Here is a 23,059-nt window from a genome sequence, read left to right on the forward strand (position 1 = left end):
GTTTGGATTTCAAATGCCTGTGACCTTCCCAAGTATAAAAGGTCATCTCAACTGGGCCCAATTTTGATGGGTAATTTCCAATAGCTCATGAACGCATTGAGCAAGGGACTGAAATTTGATGCTGTGCATCCACATGTTACGCGCAGTGAGGGTTCCAAATTTCAAAGATGTATGACCTTCCTACATGTGAAAGGTCACCCCCGTAAGGCCCCATTTTGAGACTTAATTTCCAATATCTCATTAATGTATTTCGAAAGAGGGTTCAAATGTGACAATGTTCATCAACACATTATGCTTGGTTAGTGTTCTGAATTTCGATTGTGTGTGACCTTCCTAAGTCTAAAAGGTCAGTGGCAGTGGCCTCCCAGGTGTCTAAATTAATTTCAAGGGGTTTCAGGTCTCTCTTGTAGACATCCTTGAAGCAGAGTTTGGGTCTGGCTGAGGGGCGGGTTCTTGTGCCAGCTCGCTATTGAGGTCCTTTAGAATTCCTCTGTCCTCCATGCGCTTCTGCTTAGGCAGATTGTATATGCTGTGAACCATGGCTCCATCCAGTACACTGGTGTTTGTTACCTTGTCTTGGCAGGTGATGCGCAGGATGTCTTTGGAGACAGGACATGTGGAAGGCGCTAAGCTTGTGCTCCTGTTTGGTTGTCATTGTCTGCCTCACTTCCATAGAGGAGAGTGCTCACGACACAGGCTTGGACTTGAGTGTGCTCTGTCAACTTGGTGTTTCTCCAAGCTCACTTGTTGAGTCTAGCCATTGTAGTAACAGCTTTGCAGATGCATCTCTCTATCCCTGGGTCTAGAGAGCGAGTCAGAGATGGTAGGACCTAGATATTCAAAGTCGTGAACAACATTGCTTTGTTAGAGAGTCTAATTTCGGGTGGAGAGCCTATATCCTGCTCCATGACTTGCATTTTCTTACGGCTGATTGTCAACCCAAAAGCCTCGTGTGTTTAGATGAGGCAGTCCATGAGCAATTGAAGCTCTTCCGCTGTGTGGGTCGTGATTGCTGCGTCGTCCATAAAAAGATGATCACGGAGACATTTCTGCTGGACCTTGGATTTGGCCTTGAGCCGAGAGGTTATAGAGTTTGCTGTCTGATCTAGTTCAAATATAGATGCCCTCAGTGGCTTATCCAAAGGTCATTAGTCATTCATTCATGTAATTGTGGAAGAATTTGATTAATAGCAGCCCAAGTAGGGACCATATTTTTGGCAGGATCTTGAAGATACCATCCCTGCTGTCTGTAAGGCCTTCATCAGGTTTATGAAGGTACAAAGAGTGCCAGTGTTTGCTCTTTGCATTTCTCCTGCAGCTGTCTTAGGGAGAAGACCACATCGATGATGAATCTGTTGGGACGCAAACCATACTGAGATTCGGGGTAGATTTTCTCTGCAAGTACCTCGAGACTCTTCAGAGCAACTGTAACAAACAGCTTCCCAACAATGGTCAAGAGGGAGCTGCCACGGAAGTTGTTACCATCATACATGTCATCTTTGTTTTTGTCTTAGGTGATGATGTTGGCATCCCTCATGTCTTGTGGTACTTCCCCCACCCTCCAAGCACAGGCAGAGGAGATGGTGCAGCGCTTCAGCCAGGGCATTTTGGAGCACATCAGGACCTTGGCTAGGATAGTCTTTCCCTGGGGGAGTCCATGTTGTCTTGCAGTTCTTCGAGGATTGGTTCGCTGTCCAACTCCTCTAGCATAGGCAGACGATCAACAGCATTGAGGGCATCTTCTGAAACAATGGCCTCCCTAGTGGAGAGGTGGGAATAATTATCAACCCAATGTTCCATTTGTATTGGTCAGTATTTGAGGATGTTACTGGAAAAGGATTTTAGAGATGCTGTTTTCATTTGTATTGGTAAAAATGGCTGCTTGACACTGTCATACATCTCTTTGATGTTGGCAGTGTCAGCTGGAGTCTGGACATTCTAGCAGAGCTGGAGGCAATTGACATTGGCACACCCCCGGCCAACCTGCAAGACTTTTCTGCGGGCTTCCCTTTGGGTCAGCAGGTTCTGTTTGCTGTGGCTAAATTTATAGACAGTTTCTGTCACAACCCATCGATACGGAGGGAGAACCCAAATGCAGGACTCGGGAGACACAGGTAATTCGGGAAAAACGTTTTTTGCTCCAAGGTCGGGGATCTGGCAGACAGGCAGGTGCAGCAGCGGTAGTCAGGACATCGGGCGTAGAGAGCAGGTCCACGGGCAGACAGGAGTCGGTATACGGGAGATCGAGTCAGGCTTACGGGGTCGGTCTGAGAACAGGCGGAGGTCGGTACACACGGGTTCACGATCAGAGATACGGGAGTGCAGGAACGGGGCATGGGTTGCAACGATATGGCGAAGGACCAGTCGTCCCCAGGGTCCTATATACACCGGGGCCAATCAGCCAGTGTGAGGCGCAAGTGTGTGCCTCCTGGTCAGCGCGGCCGCGCAGGGACCCGCACAACCAAGGCTGGACCGGCAGCACCATGACAGTTTCAGACAGAAGGCAGTCCCAGCCTTCTTAGCTTCAACTGCAGGTCTTATATCCACAGTTTAAGTTTTAAACCAGTGTGTTGAGTTTTTGGTTTGCTTTCCAAACGGCAACATTGCTGAGGTGTACACAATGTCAAGTATTCCCATCTTTCCTGGGCTTTGTTGCTCTGCCAGCCTGGTAGACACTTTTCTTGAGCTGTGGCAAACTCTGCTGCCTTTGATGGGTTTTGCATGTTCCTGGTGTTGATGTGTGGTCAGTCAGCTCTCTTTGAGTGACAGGTTCTTCTGGTCTGTAGTTCAACCTTGCTGCACACTAACAAGTGGTCTGTATTGCAGTCAGCGCTTTGGTAGCTGCGTGTTGTGTTGTCTTGCTATCTTGTATAACAAATAGACCAGACGTATTTCAAGGATTCAATCTTTACTCACAAGTTGTCAACCATGTGCCGTTAACCAGGCGACTTCCGTATCTTCTATATACTATATATCCAGCTACTGAGCATGCCGGGTAATGTAGTTGTTATTCTCTCGAAACTATAACACCACACGCGTGAGCTCAACTCATGGGAGCCCGGCACGTCTGAGAACACGATCAAGTTGGTGATAGTGCTTGGAGGTGCGGTGTCTCCAGGAGACTTGATGTATTGGTTTATGGTGCTCATTCGTGATGGATCTATGTGCCTACACCACGCCAATCCACCCCTGGAGTCACCCAACGTCTCGAACCCTCAAGTACAAATGGGCAACCATTTTTTTGGCCTCTGGAATGGCCCACGCTGGCCAAGCTGTTCCGCATCCTGCTAATAGGAGCCGCCATTGAGGTTAACCCTGGGCCTGTCCTCCCTCTGCTGCGTCTGGTCAAAACCGATCCATCGAAACATGACGTCTGTTTGCTAGACCAAGTAGAACAGTTGGTGCCACCTCACTCGATGCTCGAAATTAAGCTCAAGTCGGGACTGGACTGACTGCTACGTAGCACCATGTTGCGCCACGCGTCCACAACCAGACGCAAACTGCCAAACTAAGCCTCGACAAGTTCCATCCGCGTTCCGCATCCTGCAGTTAAACTGCAACGAACTAGCGTCCAAGGCACGGAAATAGAGACTATATGTCACGGAACGAGATCCTCTTTGTCGCTGTCCAAGAAACCAAGCGAACTCAGCGGTAAAATCTACACAAGTTCAGCGACTATAGCATTTCACGAAACAACCACAACCAGGATGCTGGAGGGGGCCTGGCGTTCATCATCCATCGTAGTGTGAACTATCGTGTCGTCCAGCCACCTGCCACAAACGTGCCCGTTATCGATCAACAATGTCTGGCCGTCCGGGTTGTTCAAAGTAGCCATTTTCAACTATTACGTCCCTTCGGCATCTTCCTGTCCGGCTGGCTACTCCGCATCAATCGGCCACCTACTCGCCGTCGACCACAACCTGGTCCTTGGCGACCTGAACGGTCACTCCCCGGCGTGCGACCCCCACCTCCCCAGTGACCGTCGTGGAAACGACCTTACTGACAAAATCGACTCATCAACCTTTGGAATTCTCAACGACTCCGCCACTCAACTCACGGCACACTCCGTTAGCTCCCTTGACATTAGTCTCGCTAGCTCCGACCTCTTAGCCAACTGTTTATGGTCAGTCAAGACTTTGCTAGCGTCTGATCATCACCCTATAATGATCACACTGGAAAGATCAGAGGAATTCGTCGTGTCGGAAAAACGTAACTACCTCAACTTTAAAAAAGGCGAAATGGGATGATTTTATGGCTTTCATCGAAGCCAACCTGGAAGATGCCCCTACCAATGTTTTTCCGGTGAAAAACATTTCCGTACCATGGTGAATCGAGCGGCCAAACGATACCTTCCTTCCAGCCGTAGACCAAAGCTCCGCCTAAACTACCCTGCCTCAACAGCCTTTCTTGCCGATGAACATGACACTATCCGGCAAGCGGACCTATCCGATGCTCAACTTCCCAACATCAAATGCCAGATTAACCGTCTGGTGTCCAAGCACCGGCAAAATCAGTGGATTGAACAAATCGAAAAATCCAGCCTCCAGAGGCCTAAAAAGCTCCGGCCTACCATCAGAGCCTTGAGCAATCCAACCAAACGACCAGACAACGCTGCCATCGAATTTATCTGGGTCCAATCAAAAAACGACGGGATGCATGTCAACGTTTCAATCGACAATTTGTTGAACATCCACCTTCCATCTGTTCCATTCGATCTTAGTTGCACTCCCTCCATGGAATGCCGTACAAAAACCATCCTCGCTTCACAATGCCGCAAATCCGAGCAGGCCATCAAAGCGTCCAAAAACTCCAAGACACTGGGGCCTGATGGCATATGCCCGGTGATAATGAACCACCTTGGACCGAAGGCTATCCAATACCTCACCGACATCTCCAAAATTTCATTGGCCACCCTGGACATTTCAACCATATGAAAACAGGCCTGTCATGCCGCTTCCCAAACCAGGGACACCTATCGGTGACGGCAAGTTCTATCAACCAATCAGTCCGTTGTCTCCGCTGGCCAAGACGCTTGAGCTTCTAATCCTCCCCGCCCTGAGCGAGTCGCTGACAACGTCGAACAGTCAATGAGACTGAACATCCAAATCGGAGGCAATCGGATTCCTACCATCCGTAATCCAAAAATCCTTGGCGTCACATTCAATCCCTCGTTCACTTTTACATGAACACACAAAAATCACGCGCTCCAAACTCAATACGCTTTGCCGTGGGGCCAGACTAAGGAGACCATCCTGACGTTGCATAAGGCCATCGGAAGACTGATCCTGAACTACGCAGCGCCTGTGTGGACTCCCAACCTGAAGCCAACTCCCTGGGACTCCCTCCAAGCAGCTCATAACACTGCCCTTCTAGCCACCACAGGCTGCCACAAAATGGCTTCCATCTATCACCTACACGCCGAGTCGAAACGCGAAACATATTTGAAACTCCTTCCGGTATGCGAGCACAATGTGATGCTCAAGAAAGAATACGCGCTTCAGTGCTACCTCGCCGGACATCCTAATCACGAGATGACAAGGCAAGACACGTGCCCCAGAGCGTTGCGCAAAACCATCCGAGATATCGAGCCATCGATCAAGCAGTACATTCATCGGCCGTCCGTCGATGTCTTTTAAGAAAAGGTAGATAAACGAGGGTTTAGAGAAAGAAAGACATCTGAAAGAAATATTTAAAATGACCATTTTCTTCACAAAATATACTACTAAGGGTGGTATTGACCTGAGATTTTTTTTTTTACACGTTTGGAACAACCCAAGTAATCCATACATACAAAGAAAGTAGAATAAGACCAGAAAAGAAGTTGTGTATGATAATGTGAAATGACGCAGGCAAAAGGTATTGAACACAAAGAAAAGGAGGTGCAAAACAGCATGGAAACCCAATACAACACCTAAAATCCACCAATAATCAAACAGCAATGCAGCCCCTTGTCAGTGCAAATGAATATTAGTTGGTTCAGTCTTAAATGATGGCCTACAAAAAGGTCTCATTGCCAAGGTGTAAGTCAAGACACATTTCATATGTAAGAAAATGGCTCTCTCAAGACCTTTGCAAACTAATTTATGCAGACTGAAATTGGAAATAACACTACTCACGGTCAATATTTAAAATCATTATAGATTAATTGAATAATTGCTGCTTCGGTTGTCTGGTGGCTGAACCGCTAATGCTATGTAGCAATATCCATCCATCCATTTTCCTCATCACTTATCCTCACAAGGGTCACGGGAGTGCTGGAGCCTATCCCAGCTGCCATTGGGCAGGAGGCAGGGTACACGCTGAATTGGTTTCCAGCCAATCGCAGGAAACATTGAGACACGCAACAATCGCACTCATAATCACACCTGTCCAATTACTATAATGCATGTTTTTTGGGATGTGTGAGGAAACTATAACGCCCAGAGAAAAGCCACGCAGGCACGGAGAGAACATGCAGACTCCACACAGGGCGACGCCAGGATCTGAACCACGGTCCTCAGAACTGTGAGGCCAGCGCATTACAGCTGCTCCACCTGTAGCATAAATACTCATACTTAAAATAAAACTACTTAGTAGCAAGCTAAATATCTTAGTTTTACCTTTGTATATAGAATAGATAAGCTTGAGATCTGTGATATACTTTATATACATAAACAGTGTTCACTTTAATGTATTTTAAGCTTAACATTGATGCAAAGCAATAAGGTTTTATTTATTTAAATTGTATGGAATACAAAGTTATACTGTGCGGTGGGGGTGGGGAGTGGGGGCAATAATTTATGATGAGGTGGAAGCTGCAGATTGACCAAACAATATTGGAAAAAATAAATAAATAAATAAAAATAAAAAGGTACTAAGCACGACAATCAGTCATACCACAGTGGATGTATGCCATACAGTTAACAATCCTGCTTTTAATTAAATGATGCAGAGTGATTTCAAATGTTGAACTAAAATTCTCGGGAATTCATATGACTACTTAAAGAGTTATTTATTTTTTTTATCACATGAGGGTGACACTAAACTGTGAGGTTCAGTACATTGCTCAAACTATATTTCTGTTACATGCAACCTGTTGGTTAGTTTCTGTGCAGTCATCAAACCAAAGTGGGGGAGGGGAGAGTTTCTGTGACTGCTTTTGGAAGTTGGTAGACACTTGTAGGGGAGGGGAATGCACCTGCATGAGACGTTGCTTTTAATTACTACGGAAATTACAGAACTACATGGATTGACATGTAAGTCACCATGTTTATTTATACTAAAATGAACGATTGTTCAAGTTGCTGATGTTGGTGTCAACTATACGTTTGTTTTGCCTGAGGTAATATTTTTGAATCTCAACCGTCGAATTATCTATTTCCCTTCAACATGAGGTTTGCGGTGCTCTGAATTTCCTTGGTGGAAGTGAATGCATCATCTAAAACACAATCAAGCTTGCTGCAGAACCGACGAGGCTTGTGAAAAGCTATTTATGTGGCGATCTGGAAGAAAAACGAATGAAAACAACTTGCATCTAATCGAGGTAAGACATATTTGATATTTCATCATACTAGGGTTAGTTTTTAATTGTCCGTGGGATTTTCCGGCAGAATGAAACTGTTGCTAACGTCAGCAAACCTTTCTATTTTTTTTCCCCACTTTCATTCTGAGGACGTAAAACACGCTAAATGTGTGGAGTTTTTTAAGTTTTTTTTTTTTTAACAATTTTTCAATTAATTCAACGCGTCCTTAGATGCATCACAAAAAATAAATCCGTGTCAGAAAATAAAGAAGTTGGTGTGTCAATAAACGTAAAGAGATTTTGAGAATTATATCTTTGCCTTATTCTCAGCAGTTTGAAATTCGTCCTTTTTATATTACTCTACTCTACAGATGAAGAAAAAGAAGACGAGACCAGAGTAGCAGGTACATTTCAACCGGGACATAATAAAGGTAACCTTGAAATTTTTACATTATATATGAACCCATAATGTTCTATAAAAACTTGAAAACATCAGGTTGGTTGCCATGTTAACAGACATTTTGTAACATAATTGCAAAATTTCACTAGTGATGATATACTGTATCTCAGGAACTCCTGGATGGATTTGACTGAAAATAATAATGCTAAAATGTGATGTTTGGGGCTGCACAGTAAATTCAACTTAATCTATAGATGGCTGAATTTGTAAGACCTCACCCTAAAAGTTACTCTTTTAGAATCTTTGACAACAATATCTGGGAAAATACCAATGATATGCGGTCAACAATTCTTATATGCGTTATGTGCTTAAGGAATCATGCAAAAGGTGGGATTATTCCAAGCTGTCATTTTTAGTAGATATCACAGCCTCTGCAATAGAAGTATAAATTTCAAGTATAGAATTTGGACCAAGAGGATTTTAACATCCACTTGGGTTATATTTTCCCGGTATTTACATTTTCTTAAACATTAACATTGGATAACTAGGCTTTAAAAAAGTAATTTCAAAAGGAGGCCTAAAAGGATAAAGGCTTAACTGAATGACTGATTTTACAGTTCAGTAATCCCTCGTTTTTTGTGGTTGGAGAACCACCCGTGAAAAGTAAAAAACCGCCAAGTAGGGGTAAATGGGTTTATTTATTTATTTGATTCATAGGTCCTTGTTGTTTCAACGGGGATGCCGCATTATACCCTATCAAGACGGTTTCCCGCTACAGTACTGAACTAATGTATGCAAGCTGTTTCATTTATTTATTTTTGGCTTCATTGGTCCATGTCATGACGCATTGGTACGCAGCGATCCGGCTATTTTTTTTTTATTTGGGGGGGGGGTCATATATTCGTGATGCACTGAATCCGCTATAGGTGATGCGCAAAGTAGAGAGGGTTTGCTGTAATAGTTTTGTGCAATTGAAGAGTATTCAGACTTATTTTTGTTCTAATACAGCTTGCCATGATTTAAAAAATCTGGACATTTAGATGTTTTTTTCCAGTGATTTTGTGATTTGTATTGAACTTTGAGGTTGGCAATTCTGTACCACTGTCATGAGGATATCACAGTAGTGTGTCTATAATTCTGTTACCATGTCTCTTTAGAACCTCCCTGAAAATAATTTGTGTCAAAAACCATGAGTTCAAGTCACTGAAAAGACACCAAATCTTACTCAATGAATTGTTTCTCATTATTTCTTGTTGGAAAAATAGTTACTGTACTTATTTTAAGAAAGGTTTAACTTCTCTACATAAAACAGAAGAGACTACGATCTTTCTTTTCAGAAAACTTAGGTGTAAAAGGGCAAAATGATTAAAAGTAAGTGGAGTAAAATATTTTCACTCGAATTAGGATAAATTCACTTTAAGATTGTTTTTGCTATGTATATAGCACAGCAGAATTGTCATACTTTTACTGTTTATATAACACAAAACAATTTTCAGTGTGAATGCCAGTACATTTATTCATTTCTGATTTCTGTTTCAGGTCCGGATCACATATTTTTTCCCAGAAAGAAATGTCATTAGAAGCCTTGTAGTTATGAAGCAAATGGAGCAGTATTGTGACAACTAGGAGCATAGAGTTCTAATAAATTAAGATGTCATTTGACAAATGCATTTTGTATTTCTTTGGGTTGTCTCTGAGTTATATTAAAATTGGTTTCATGATTTTAAACCTTTGTGTTTGAGATTTATTCCCCCCCAAAAAAACAAAAAAACCCCAAAAACTGAAATCTTGAGGGGGCAAATAGTTTTTCACGGCACTGTAGATGCAGAACCAATTCTCTGCAATCATGATTGGAGGGATATTCAAAATCAAATTCACAATTCAATTGTCACAAAAAAGGGGAAAGTAGACATATATATTTTTTAAACAACAATGGATACTAAATACTACAGTTGTATTAAAAAAGGTATTCTGCTATCAAGTCTTACATCTCACTTTCATTTTAAAATAGGGGAAACTTACAATGGTGAATTGAAAAAAAACACATGGTATTCAATTTAGCTGTGCTATATGTTGCTGAAATAAGTCTCCAAAATGTGAGCAATACAGTGTCTTTTGTTTGAATAATATTGAGCGAGAAATTTTAAAATCAAACGTGTGTGTCATCAAATCTGCCTAGCAACAAGGGGCCAAGTCCACACAACTACATAAAAATAAGATTGGCTTTTAGTTGGGTTTTTAGTTGGAGTGTTTTGCAATCTAAAGTGACATTCTGGCTCTCTAAACCCCTCTAGTGATGGCTATGTGAGTTGCATCATTCCAGCTATAGTGGAAGTGGCGGTCTTCACAATGAACTCAGAGAGTCATAGTCCACACAAAGTAGCAAAAACGTGTGTGTGTGTGTGTGTGTGTGTGTGTGTGTGTGTGTGTGTGTGGTGTGTGTGTAAGTGAGTGAGTGTGTGAGTGTGTGAGTGAGTGAGTGAACGATAGTCTACCCCCCAAAAGCAGCTCTTGTCATAATTTTTCCATCCCCAAAAAAGGCCAGAAATAATCCATGGACTCATTCTAAGGATGATCATTTCAAGGTGCATATGGCCAATAATTTTGGACTTTGCCTAATGCAGGGGTGTCAAACATACGGCCCGCGGGCCGGATCCAGGCCGTCTGGTGGTTTGGTACGGCCCGGGGAAGAAAGCTGCATTGTATAAAAAAATATGAATTTTCTTTAACATTTGTAGTTCTTGTATTATCCGCTGGGGGGCGCAGTGTTTTAGTACGTGCAGACAACATGAAAGCAACACTGCGGCGGAACTAGGACCACCTTGACCTGGTAAAATTGAACGTCTTTACAGCGTCTATTGGCGACAATTACATTATCTACTTTTCCGTTTGCCTCGCACCCTCATCGGCAAAATGTCTGTCAAAAAGGAGAAAAGTAGACACAGAGTGTCGGACTTTTCAAGAAAAATGGACATGTTCTTATATGTTCACGGAGGTAAATGGGGAAACCCGTGTGCCTGGTGTGCCAGCAGCAAGTTTCGGTGCTTAAAGAATACAATATTCGGCGCCATTACGAAACTCAGCATGGTTTAAAATACAACAGTTTGCTTGGAGAATTGAGAAAACAGAAGGGAAATGAAATGATGGCGCGTCTGAAGAAACAGCAATCTGTTTTCGCCCGGAGCCGAAAAGCCAGTGATGCTGCGGTGAAAGCCAGCTACCTAATTGCGAGCCAAATAGCAATGGCATCAAAGCCGTACAGTGATGGAGAGTTCATCAAAAACTGCTTGCTGACGGCTGCTGAAATTGTGTGTCCTGAGAAGCGACATGCTTTCGCCAATATAAGCTTGACAAGAAATACCGTGGCAGACAGGATTTCGGAACTCTCTGCAGATTTGGACCACCAACTAAAACGCAAAGTGGGGTCATTTGTGGCATTTTCTGTTGCGATTGATGAGAGTACTGATATCACGGACGTCCCTCAACTGGCCATATTCATTCGTGGAGTTGACAAGACTTTGAATGTCACAGAGGAGTTTCTCGAGCTGGTGCCGATGATCGACACCACAACAGCTGAGGACATTTTCAGCTCAGTCGTTGGAGCGCTGGACAGAGTCGGAGCGGACTGGCCACGCGCCGTAAGCCTGGCTATTGATGGTGCGCCGTCAATGAGCGGTAAAAAGGCAGGTGTTGTGACAAAGTTCAAAGATAAAGTACAAGCCGCAAATGGGGGAGGTAATTTTTGGACATTTCATTGCATTTTGCATCAGGAGGCATTATGCAGCAAATCGCTAAGAATAGATCACGTCATGGAGGTGGTTGTCCGAACTGTTAATTTCATCCGAGCCAGAGGTCTCAATCATCGTCAATTTGACAGTTTTCTCAGTGACTGTAACATTATCCATGGTGTGCCTTATCACACGAACGTACAATGGTTAAGCAGAGGTGCTGTGCTAAACGCTTCTTTGATTTGCGTGATGAAATCGGACAATTCATGGAGAAAAAAGGTAAACCTGTTAAGAAATTACAGTGCCATCTGTGGCTGCAGGACCTTGCGTTTATGGTTGACATCACTGAGCACTTGAATATTCTTAACAAAATGTTGCAGGGACGCAAAAAAATCGTAACACAGTATTATGACAGCACACGTGCATTCAAGTTAAAGCTCGGGTTATGGTAGACGCAGGTGGCAAGCGGTGACCCGCTCATTTTCCCTGTTTACAAGATATGTGCGCAGCAAGCGTTAATTCTGACGTGAAACGGTACAAAGAGAAGATTTCAGGGCTGTTGATGGAGTTTGAGAAAAGATTTCAGGTTTTTAGCGAACTCGAAACAGATTTTGCAGTTTTTCGCTCACCATTGTTACTATTTCTGTGATCAGTTTTATGTACAACACACTTAAATATATTTTTAACTATGTAAAAGTGTTGTTAAAATTGCACATACGTTATTTATGTTATGTTATTCTCTTGTTCATAATATATTGTTCATAATGTAAAAGGAAAATTCTTTTAATAAACATTTTGATAATTTACTCATTCTTTGCACTAATTATTAGTATTAGTGACTAATACAAAGGAAACAAGTGGGCTTATTGTTAGTTCTATGTAATTTTGCAATGAGTTTACTGGTCCGGCCCGCTTGATCTCAAATTAAGCTGTATTCGGCCCGCAGACCAAAGGGAGTTTGACACCCCTGGTCTAATGCATCTTTTCCCTTTTCTAATAGAGGGTATTGGTGAAGGAACGGAAAGTGACAACAGTGTGCAAGCCCTAAGTGGACAGATCTTCATGGGCATGGTTTCATCCCAGTTCCAGGCCCGATTGGACACAGTCAGACTCATTGATGCACTGATCACGGCATGCATCCGATTTGTTTACTTTTCCATGGAGGACGAACTCCGTAGCAAGGTAAAAAAAAAATAAAAACAGTAACACTTGAAATAAATGGTCTTAAGGTCATTTGATGTGTGTCATCACAAGGTTTACCCCTGTAGCACAGCATTCGGGGTGGGTGGGTCTTTCTATTCGTCCTTCAAAAGGTTTGTCTTCAACAGCTGTTGTATTACTTAGCCTTTGCAGAGCGTATGGAAAGTATTCAGACCCTCTTAAATTGTTCACTTTTTTTGTACTGCAGCCAGATACTAAATTCATTTAAGTTCATTTTTTCCACATTACTGTACACACCATACCATATTATACACCATATTAACAGGAAAAAAAGGGAATTGTTGAAATTTTTGCTGAGTCATTCAAGAAGCGTCACAGAGTTGTTCTGAGGTCACTCCTTCTGTATTTTAGCTGTGTGCTTTGGGTCATTGTTTTGTTTGAAGGTGAACCTTTGGCCTAGTCTGAATGTATGAGTACTTTTGAGAAGGTTTTCTTCCAGGATATCCCTGTACTTGGCCGTATTCATGTTTCCTTCCATTACAACCAGCATCCCTGCATCTGAAAAACACAACCCACAGCATGATGCGTCGAGCACCATGCTTCATTGTTTGAACTGTATTGAACAGGTGATGAGAATTGCCTGGTTTTTGAAAAAGTTCTGTCTTGGTCTCAACCGACCAGACGATCTTATTTCTCACCATCTTGGAGTCCTTCAGGTTTTTTTCTTTTTGTTTTTTGTTTTTTTGAAAACCCCATTTGAGTTATCATGTCTTGCACAGAGGAAAGGCTCCCATCTGGCTACTCTGCCATAAATCCCTGGTTGTTGGAGGGCTGTAATTATGGTTTACTTTCTTGAACTTTCTCCCATCTCCCGTTTGTATCTCTGGAGCTCAACCTCTTTGGATTCTTCTTTACCTCTCCTACCAAGGCTCTTCTCCCCCAATTGCTCAATTTGGCTGGACGACCACCTCTGGGAAGGGTTCTGATTGTTCCAAACGTCTTCCGTTTAAGGATTATGGAGGCCAATGTGCTCTCAGGAACCATAAGCACTGCAGGAATTTTTTTGTGCAACTTGGACAGATCTGTGCCTTGCTGTCTGTCTCTGAGCTCTTCAGACCATTCTTTTTGACTTCATGATTCTTATTTGCTCTGTTATGATTTTGAGCTATAAGGTCTTTTATACATAGGGGTATGACTTTCCTAATCAAGTCCAATCAGAAATATCAAACACAGTCAGACTAATGAAGGTGCAGAACCATCTTTAGGTTTATCTGAAAAAGTGGATGAGACCCGAGTTCAATGTGTCAGAGCAAAGGCTCTGAATACTTATGGCTGGTCTATGTTAATTTATTTTTAAATAAATCAGTTAAAATTTGAACTTTTTTTGTCAATATAAACTCTGTGTGTACATTAATAAGGGGAAAACGAAATTATATATTAACAAATAGCTGCAACATAAAGAGTAAAAAGATTTCCGGGCTCTGAAAACTTTCCATACCCATTGTCTTTTTGATGGCTGATACTTAGTACACAAGTTTTTTTGTGCAGAATGTGAAATGGTTGTAATGGCTTTGGACAGTGTATGTGGAAGGAGGCACTGTTGTTCAAGAGGATTAAAGTATATGTAACGTCAATTTTGGAACGCAAATTATCTCATCTAGATGAAAATCTATGTTCAACTGTACCATAAAATGGTTGTCTTGTTCGATGTTTTTACCAAAAAATAGAAGTATTTATGAATTCAAGTTCACGAACTTTGACCGAGTTTCCTATACCTGAAAAGTGCCTCCTTTCCTGTGGCTCACATCTGAGGTCACAGCTAGCTTATATTCGTGGCATTGCCTGTTGACGCCAAAGAGAAACCCATTTGTTTCGAGAGTTCTTCAGTGATTATAAACTAAAAGCAACCCTTAAAAATGGGGAGACGCGTGTATTTCAGTTTTGGAGCAATTCGAATGATTCTGGTCACAGTTACCTTATTTTCCAAAAGACCCAAGCCTCAGAAGACAGTGGGTCATGTTTGTGCAAATGAAGAGAGCTAATTTTTCCAAACGCGGTCAGCTGTGTGCCGTATGCAGTGAACATTTCAGCCTGGACTCTGTCTGAGATGGGTTTTAAATATAAAAACTGTTAAAACCTGGATCAGTGCCGGCCATACAGACAGTTCCGACACCTGAACAGATCAGTGTTGCTAATGCGACCAAACGCGAAATTGGATCACCTGCTGAACCTGGACACAGTTCGACCAGCTCAGCCCCCCCCACAGAAAGTACCAAAACAGCCAAGACCTTTTGTTAAAAGACAAGTTGCAGAAGGTATGTTGATCATCTTTTATTTTCTGAAAAGTTTGAACACTGTTCACGTGGTTGAATTAAAGCAGCATATGTCATTTGTCATGAAAAATATTTTATAACCGCAAATCCTTTGACCATTCTCAACTAGAAAAACGGGATAATATTGTGTACAAATGGCGGCAGCAGGAGCAGATGGAAAGCGTTGGCCCCACAATGCTGATGACCCATGTTCTCTGGAGTTTGCATGTTCTCCCCGTGACTGCGTGGGTTTTCTCTGGGCACTCCTGTTTCCTTCCACTTCTCAAAAACATGCAATATTAATTGAACACGCTAGACTGCCCCGAAGTGTGATTGTGAGTGCAGCTGTTTCTCGATGTGCTCTGCGATTGGCTGGCAACCAGTTCAGGGTGTATCCTGCCTTTCACCCGTTGAGAGTTGGGATAGGCTCTAGCACTCCCTGCGACCTTTGTGAGGATAAGCAGCTAGAAAAATGGATAGATGGATACTTTATAGCATTAAAACAAGGAGTATTACATACTAGTCATTCACAGAATAGGAGACCTGTTTTCAACTTATCAAAAATAATTTGTGCACCATGACATTGAATGAAATACAGCTGTGCTTTATCCATACATTTCTTCTCATTTATAAACTCTGAACCTTATTTTTCTGTATTAATTACAGATTCTGCACAAAAGGTTGACATCGAACCAGCAGATGCTGAATCTCCATCTTTGGTACATTCTAAAAGTTGCCAGACTGAAGTGCCTGTTCATGAGAAAGGAACACACATCTGAGAACACTGCAACAGTATTTTAACCTCAGGTGGCCTCAAGATGCTCAAATTTACAGACCTAATAAGCATTCAGTGAAAATGTTATGAGAGAAACATATTTATACACAATGTAAGCATACAGTTCAATAAAAGTGCGACATTCTTAGTTCTGTGGTGTATATTTACTTCAGAAAAATTTACATCAACATTTACACAAAGACAAAACAAAAAATAATTCTGGGTGTAGACCATTTAAATCCTTTGTACTCTTGGCCATCTGCCACAAATTTTAGCCACACATCAGGATGGAAGTGGCACCCGTTTTTCTACCTAGAATTCCCCAACACCATCTCACCAAGGTGTTGATAAGCACTATAGACCTAAAAATAAGAAAATATTCAATGACAGTTTTCCAAAATGGGACTTTATTTGAACAAGCATTGATTAGATTAGCAGGAACAATGAGTCCCGTTAGGGTCGCCGCAGTGTGTCATCTTTTTCCATCTTTTTCGTGCATCTTCTGTCACGCCCACTGTCCTCATGTCCTCCCTCACAACATCCATCAACCTTTTCTTTGGTCGTCCTCTCGCTCTTTTGCCTGGCAGCTCCACCCTCAGCACCCCTTTAAGAATATACTCACACTCTCGTCTCTGAACATGTCTAAACCATTTACGGGTGCTCTCTCTAACCTTGTCTCCAAAACATCCAACTTTGGCTGTCTCTCTAATGAGCTCGTTTCGAATTATATCCAACCTGTTCACTCCAAGCGAGAACCTCAGCATCTTCAGTTCTGCTACCTCCAGTTCTGCTTCCTGTTGTTTCTTGAGTGCCACCGTCTCGAATCCGTACATCATGGCTGGCCTCACCACTGTTTTATAAACTTTGCCCTTCATCCTAGCGGAGAGTCTTCTGTCGCATAGAATACTAGACACCTTCCGCCAACTGTTCCACCCTGCTTGGAGCCATTTCTTCACTTCTTTACCACACTCTCCATTGCTCTCTATTGTTGACCCCAAGTATTTGAAGTCATCCAACCTCGCTATCTCTTCTACCTGGAGCTTCACCCCCCCCCCACATTCATCCACATACATTGTTTTACTTCGGCTAATCTTCATTCCTCTCCTTTCCAGTGCATCTTTCTAATTGTTCCTCTGCCTGCTCCCTGCTTTCACTGCAGATCACAATAACATCTCCGAACATCATAGTCCAAGGGGATTCCAGTCTAAGCTCATCTGTCAGCCTATCCATGACTACTGCAAACAGGAAGGGGCTCAGAGCTTATCCCTGATGCAGTCCCACCTCCACCTTAAATTCCTCTGTCACACCTAAGGCACACCTCACCATTGTTCTGCTGCCACCATACATGTCCTGTACTATTTTAACATACTTCTCTGCCACACCAGACTTACGCATGCAGTACCACAGTTCCTCTCTTGGTACTCTGTCATAGGCTGTCTAGATCCACAAAGACACAATGTCGCTCCTTCTGACCTTTCTCTTTTCCACGAGCATCCTCAAGGCAAATAATGCACCTGTGGTACTCTTTCTCGACATGAAACCATACTGTTGCTCGCAGATACATACTTCTGTCCTGAGTCTAGCCTCCACTACTCTTTCCCAGAACTTCATTGTGTGGCTCATCAAATTTATTCCTCTATAGTTTCCATAGCTCTGAACATCACCTTTGTTCTTAAAAATGGAGACTAAGACACTTTTCAACCATTCTTCTGGCATCTTCTCTCCTGCTAGTATTCTATTGAATAAGTTTGTCATAACCTCCACAGCCACCTCTCCAAATTTGTTCCATACCTCCACTGGTATGTCATCAGGACCAACTGTCTTTCCATTTTTCATTCTATTTTGTTTCTAACTTTCCCCTTACTAATCATTGACACTTCCTGGTCATTCACGCTTGCCTCTTCGACTCTACCTTCTCTCCCATTCTCTTCATTCATTAACTTCTCAAAGTACTCTTTCCATTTACTGAGCGCACTACTTGCACCAGTCAACATATTTCCATTGCTATCCTTGATCACCTTTACTTGCTGCACATCCTTCCCATCTCTATCCCTCTCTCTGGCCAACTGGTAGAAATCCTTTTCTCCCTCTTTCGTACCCAACCTGGTGTACATGTCGTCATATGCTTCTTGTTTAGCCCTCGTCACTTCTGCTTTTGCCCTACGTCACATCTCAATGTATTCCTTCTGCCTCTTTTCAGTCCTTTCCATGTCCCCCTTCTTTTTCGCTAATCTCTTTCCTTGGGTGACTTCCTGTATTTTGGGGTTCCACCACCAAGTTTCCTTCTTCCCTTTCTTATCAGAAGGCACCACAAATACTTTCCTGCCTGCCTCTCTGAGTCCCTTAGCAGTTGTATTTCAGTCTTCTGGGAGCTCTTCCTGTCCATTTAGAGCTTGTCTCACCTCTTTCTGAAAGGCTACACGACATTCTTCCTTCCTCAACTTCCACCACTTGATTCTCTGCTCTACCTTTGTCTTCTTAATATTCCTACCCGCGACCAGAGTTATCCTCCACACCACCATCCTATGCTGTCAAGCTACACTCTCTCCCACCACAACCTTACAATCAGTAACCTCCTTCAGATTACATCGTCTGCACAAAATATAATCTACCTGCGTGCTCCTACCTCTGCTCTTGTAGGTTACTCTATGTTCCTGTCTCTTCTGGAAATAAGTGTTCACCACTGCCAATTCCATCCTTTTTGCAAATCCACCACCATCTGACCCTCAAAGTTCCTTTGCTAAATGCCGTACTTACCCATCATTACTTCATCACCCGTTTCCTTCGGCAACATGTCCATTGAAATCTGCACCAATCAGAACTCTCTCTCTCTCTCTCTCTCTCTCTCTCTCTCTCTCTCTCTCTCTCTCTCTCTCTCTCTCTCTCTGATAGAAAGACATTCTTAGCCAGCTCTTCCTTTAAAATAACCAATACTCCATTTCTTTTCCCATCTACTCCATGGTAAAAGAATTTAAACCCTGTTCCTCAGCTTCGAGCCTTACTCCCTTTCCACTTGCTCGCTTGGATACACAATACATAAACCTTTCTCCTAATCATCATGTCAACTAACTCCTGAGCTTTTCCTAGTCATAGTCCCAATATTCAAAGTCCCTACACACGATTGTAGGGACTGTGCATGCCTCTTCTTCTGCCGACTCAGTCGCTTTCCTCCTCTTTTTTGTCTTCGACGTCCATTAAGTTGTGGCTTCTGTTTTGAAGTTCCCTCGCCACCATCCTTTTTTAGGAGGTCATTAAAAATGGTGGTATTTTTTTCGCAAATTATGACCTTAGTCATTGTGCTGACAGCTATCTCATTTTCCTTTCCCCAAAGAAGTAACAGCCTCCCCATCTTATCAATCACTGACTTCCTCTTCAAAATGACAGAGAGTCTTTTGGCAGGAGTTGCAGCTTTTAGGACCTACTTCTGCTTCAATATCGTGGCGATTGTTGAAGGATTTTGGCCATATTCTTTGGCGATGTCTCTCAACCACATGTCTTTTTCATATTTCCTTTGATTTCTTGATTTCTTGTTTTGTTTTGAATTACAAAACAATTCTCGTCGTCTTCTCACTGCCACTGGTGATCAATTTCTTGGCCCCTATGGTGAAAATAGATGAATTCTCAGAATTTGTACGGTGCGGCTGTGTGCTAGTTTTTAACAATGGATTTGGTGACGAAAATACAGGAAGTTCATCGTGGGTAAAGACTGACATCACTCCTAACCAATGGAGGAATGTGATCCCAGGAAGGTGCTATGTTATAGCCAATGGTAAGAGCAGCTCTATCACGCCACCCAAACGAAGATACAGGAAGTGCATCATGGCTAAAGACATCCCTTCTAGCCAATGGGATGCCAGGAAGATGCTCTCGCGATAGCCAATGGGAGACCAGCTCTATCACGCCACTTTCAGACCAAGATACAGTCCAGGATGCTTACGTTACTCCAGTGCGTTTTTTACCTTTCTTAGGTGATGAGCCCATGGCAAGAATTCAAAACTCAATAATATTGAACAAAAACCTCACTGGGTTACATAAGCAGTGGATGAAGTAAGTATCCAACACATCATATAATACAATATATTTCGATTGTGAAATTTTCAACAGATTTTGGGAACACCCCAAGTAATATACACGTAAAAAGAAAGTACAACATCCATCCAAATATCAGAAAATAAGTTGTATGCAATCAAGTGAAATGACAAGTAAAAATTATTGAATACATGAATAGAGGTCCAAAAAAGCATTGAAAGCCAAGACAACACCTAAAAACTATCAATAATCGAACAACCCACCCACTTGTCAGTGTAAATGAATATTAGCTCTTGCTCATCCCAAGGTTTCTGACAGAGAAGTGCAAAGAATAATCAGAAAGTTGTACAAGTGCCAAAGAGTACCTGTCGAGAGCTTCAAAACTTGGAATTTCCTGGGACTGTTGTCACAAGGAAAATGGTGAGTTATACATCCGGCTGCCATGGCCTCTATGCACGCTCATCACGCAAGACCTCATTGCAGGGAAAAAAAAAGGATGTCAAAATTTGTTTGAAGTTTGCTGAACAACATTTGGACAAGCCAGTTAAATCCTTTTAAGAACATAAATCTCTCCAATGAGAGCAAATTTTAACTGTTTGGATGCCATGATACACACTATATTTGGAGGAGACATGGCATTGAACATCTCCCTAAAAACACCGTACAAGCAGTGAAGTTCCGAGGTGTGAACATGATGATAAACTTCACATTGAAGGAATGTTGAATTCTTGACATTCTTGACCAAAACCTGCTGCCATTTGTGAGGATGGTGAAAGTAAAACAAGGGTGGACATTTCATCTGGAAAGTGACCCAAAACATAAAGATAATAATCAAAGGAAAATCTCAATTGGTTTCAAGGGGAAAAATTCATCTGGTAGAACGGCCTAGCCAATAATCTCACTTGAATCCAATTGGGAATCTATCTAAGGAACTGAACTTCAAAGTCAATAAAAGAAACCCTTGAAACCTTCAAGATTTAAAGGCTGCTTGGGTGGAGGAATTGGCCGAAGTCACATGAGAGCAATGCATCCGACTTCTTATACCTGTGAATGTAAATAAAGCCTTTGTACAAAGAAATAAATATCAGTTGCCATGTTCAATACTTTTTTTCCTTTGTTTCATTTGTTATACCAGGGTTCGCACGCGGCCCTAAAAGTCCCTAAAAACCCCTAAATGTTCGAAGGTGCATTTAGGGGCTCCTGAAAGTCCTTTAAAAACCCGCAAAAACCGGTCAAGCCCCTAAAAAGGCCTTAAATAAAAAAAAAAAAAAAACATAAAAGGGAGGACCTCTACCGCCAAAATTCTCCCTAAAAAAAAAATTCTTTTATTTAAAAAAAAAAAAAATAGCGATCCGTCTGGCGTCAAAAACAGCCCGAAATTGCCATAGAAGTCACCGTGTTGACAACCAGTCGCCAACTTGTCGATATTCCATTGTTTGTTTCCGTGAGTTGGCATTTCACTTCGTCTTCATTATGACGTAGCGTAGTTCTTTCATCGATCCAACTTGTATCATGGGGAAGTGCATTTTTCCAATAAGCGTGGGTTGAAAGTCAGGAGTTCGGGAGCTGGGTTCGTTGAGATCCAAAAGATTGGAACATGTTTTACTGCCATCTGTTTAAGCAGAGTTACCAGCTTGAAAAGATGGGCGTCAAAACACTGGAGTCGCACCGGAAAAACAGGACACACGCTGATTTGGCGAAAACTCTCCTCTTCCGTTGGTATGAATATGTTTCTAAAATATCAAGATAATGAAGCATCAACTTCAGGCAGTGGTACTGGCAGTGCATGCACACATACAGTTGTCCAGTTATCGACTTCAACCAGCCGGAAGTCAGGCTTTATGAACGTAATTTAATACATGAAGACGGACTCGTTAAAGGCAGAGATCGTGTGGACTTTAAAAGTGATCTGCAGCCATTAGAGTTACAAATCTTCTGAAAAAAATTCGAAAGTGTTTGCAGTCATGTTCCCAGACAGTGACATTGCTAAAAACTACCACTGTGGGAAAAGGAAGACTTCGTACTTGGCTACATTTGGCATCGCTGCCCACTTTTCATCTCAACTGCCTCAAAGCCAAAAAAGCCAGAATAGAGACTGACATATCTACGCTTATTGAGAAGGCTGACAGGCTGTGTGAGGAGGCAGAAGAAAAGAGGAATCTGAGGTTTATCACCGAGGCCAATGCACTCAGAGGCAGAGCAAAGGACAAGAGAGCCACTTTGGCACCTCTGCAGCATCAAATAGAGGAGGCACCGGGTAGGCTCAAGGAGCTCGAGTAGGGGTCCTGAGACAGACATCAGTAGAAGACATTTGTGTATATAGTTGCAATTGTAGTTAGAATTGTTTTTCCGTAGACTGTGATGTGAAGACAATGGTCATATCAATGAGAACTACCACAAGGGGCGACAGGTAATCACTGTCACAGGTACTGAGGTTCTGGAACATTTGATGAACCAAGAACGGTTGATGGCACCATTGGGTGAGTCTTTTTTCCTTACTCTTGATTTCCCACGATGGCCCTAAATTTTTCGTGTCAGCCCTAAATTTTTTCCGTGACGGCCCTAAATTTTTCGTGTCAGCCCCTAAGAATGCCCCTAAAAAGCCCTTACAGTTTTTGGGTCAGACTGAGTATAAACCCTGTATACTTTCTTTATGTGTATCTGTATATGTTTGTATATTTCTTGGGTTGTTCCCAACATCTGGTGAAATTTTCATCAAGAGTAAATTGCTCTAAGATTGCCTTATTTTCCGGACTACAAACCACTACTTTTTTCTAGCATTGTAAACTCTGTGGCTTATTTGTTCCTTTAACGTGCATTGAAGAAGAATCTACCTCAAGCGTGCATACAAGAAGCTACCCCAAGTGTGCAGAGAAGGCGAAGCTACCTTGAGTGTGTTGAAGCAGACTGCGCGAGTATGCTCAAACCAAAAAACACCACAACATGCAAAAACTAGCATATGCCAGCTGTCATCAGACAGGAGGTGGGGTACACCCTCTTCTTCTTTTCCTTTCGCCTAGTCTCGTTGTTACCCTAACCCAAACCCTAAATTCACACGTAACAAAATTGGGGGCTCGTCCGGGATCTAATTCATTTGACATCTGTTTAAAAGCGCTTAATTTTTTTAGCACATTTGCAACTTAAATTGTGAAG

At 42.4% G+C, this 23,059-nt stretch overlaps 1 protein-coding gene across 10 annotated transcripts in view; it reads left to right on the forward strand.

Annotated features, from left to right (window-relative positions):
* Nucleotides 1-23,059, forward strand: part of tmem94 (transmembrane protein 94) — a 224,964-nt gene that overhangs the window by 134,080 nt on the left and 67,825 nt on the right. For all 10 annotated transcript variants that reach the window (XR_009793510.1, XR_009793509.1, XM_061809568.1 and 7 more), the window contains one exon: nucleotides 12,630-12,811. Coding sequence is in view for 8 of the 10 variants with exons in the window: in XM_061809568.1 (XP_061665552.1) it covers nucleotides 12,630-12,811 (182 nt within the window). In the remaining 2 variants the exon portion in view is untranslated. The remainder of the gene's footprint in view (nucleotides 1-12,629; nucleotides 12,812-23,059) is intronic.

Source organism: Syngnathoides biaculeatus, chromosome 22 (genome assembly GCF_019802595.1).
Source record: "Syngnathoides biaculeatus isolate LvHL_M chromosome 22, ASM1980259v1, whole genome shotgun sequence".
Lineage (NCBI taxonomy): Eukaryota > Metazoa > Chordata > Actinopteri > Syngnathiformes > Syngnathidae > Syngnathoides > Syngnathoides biaculeatus.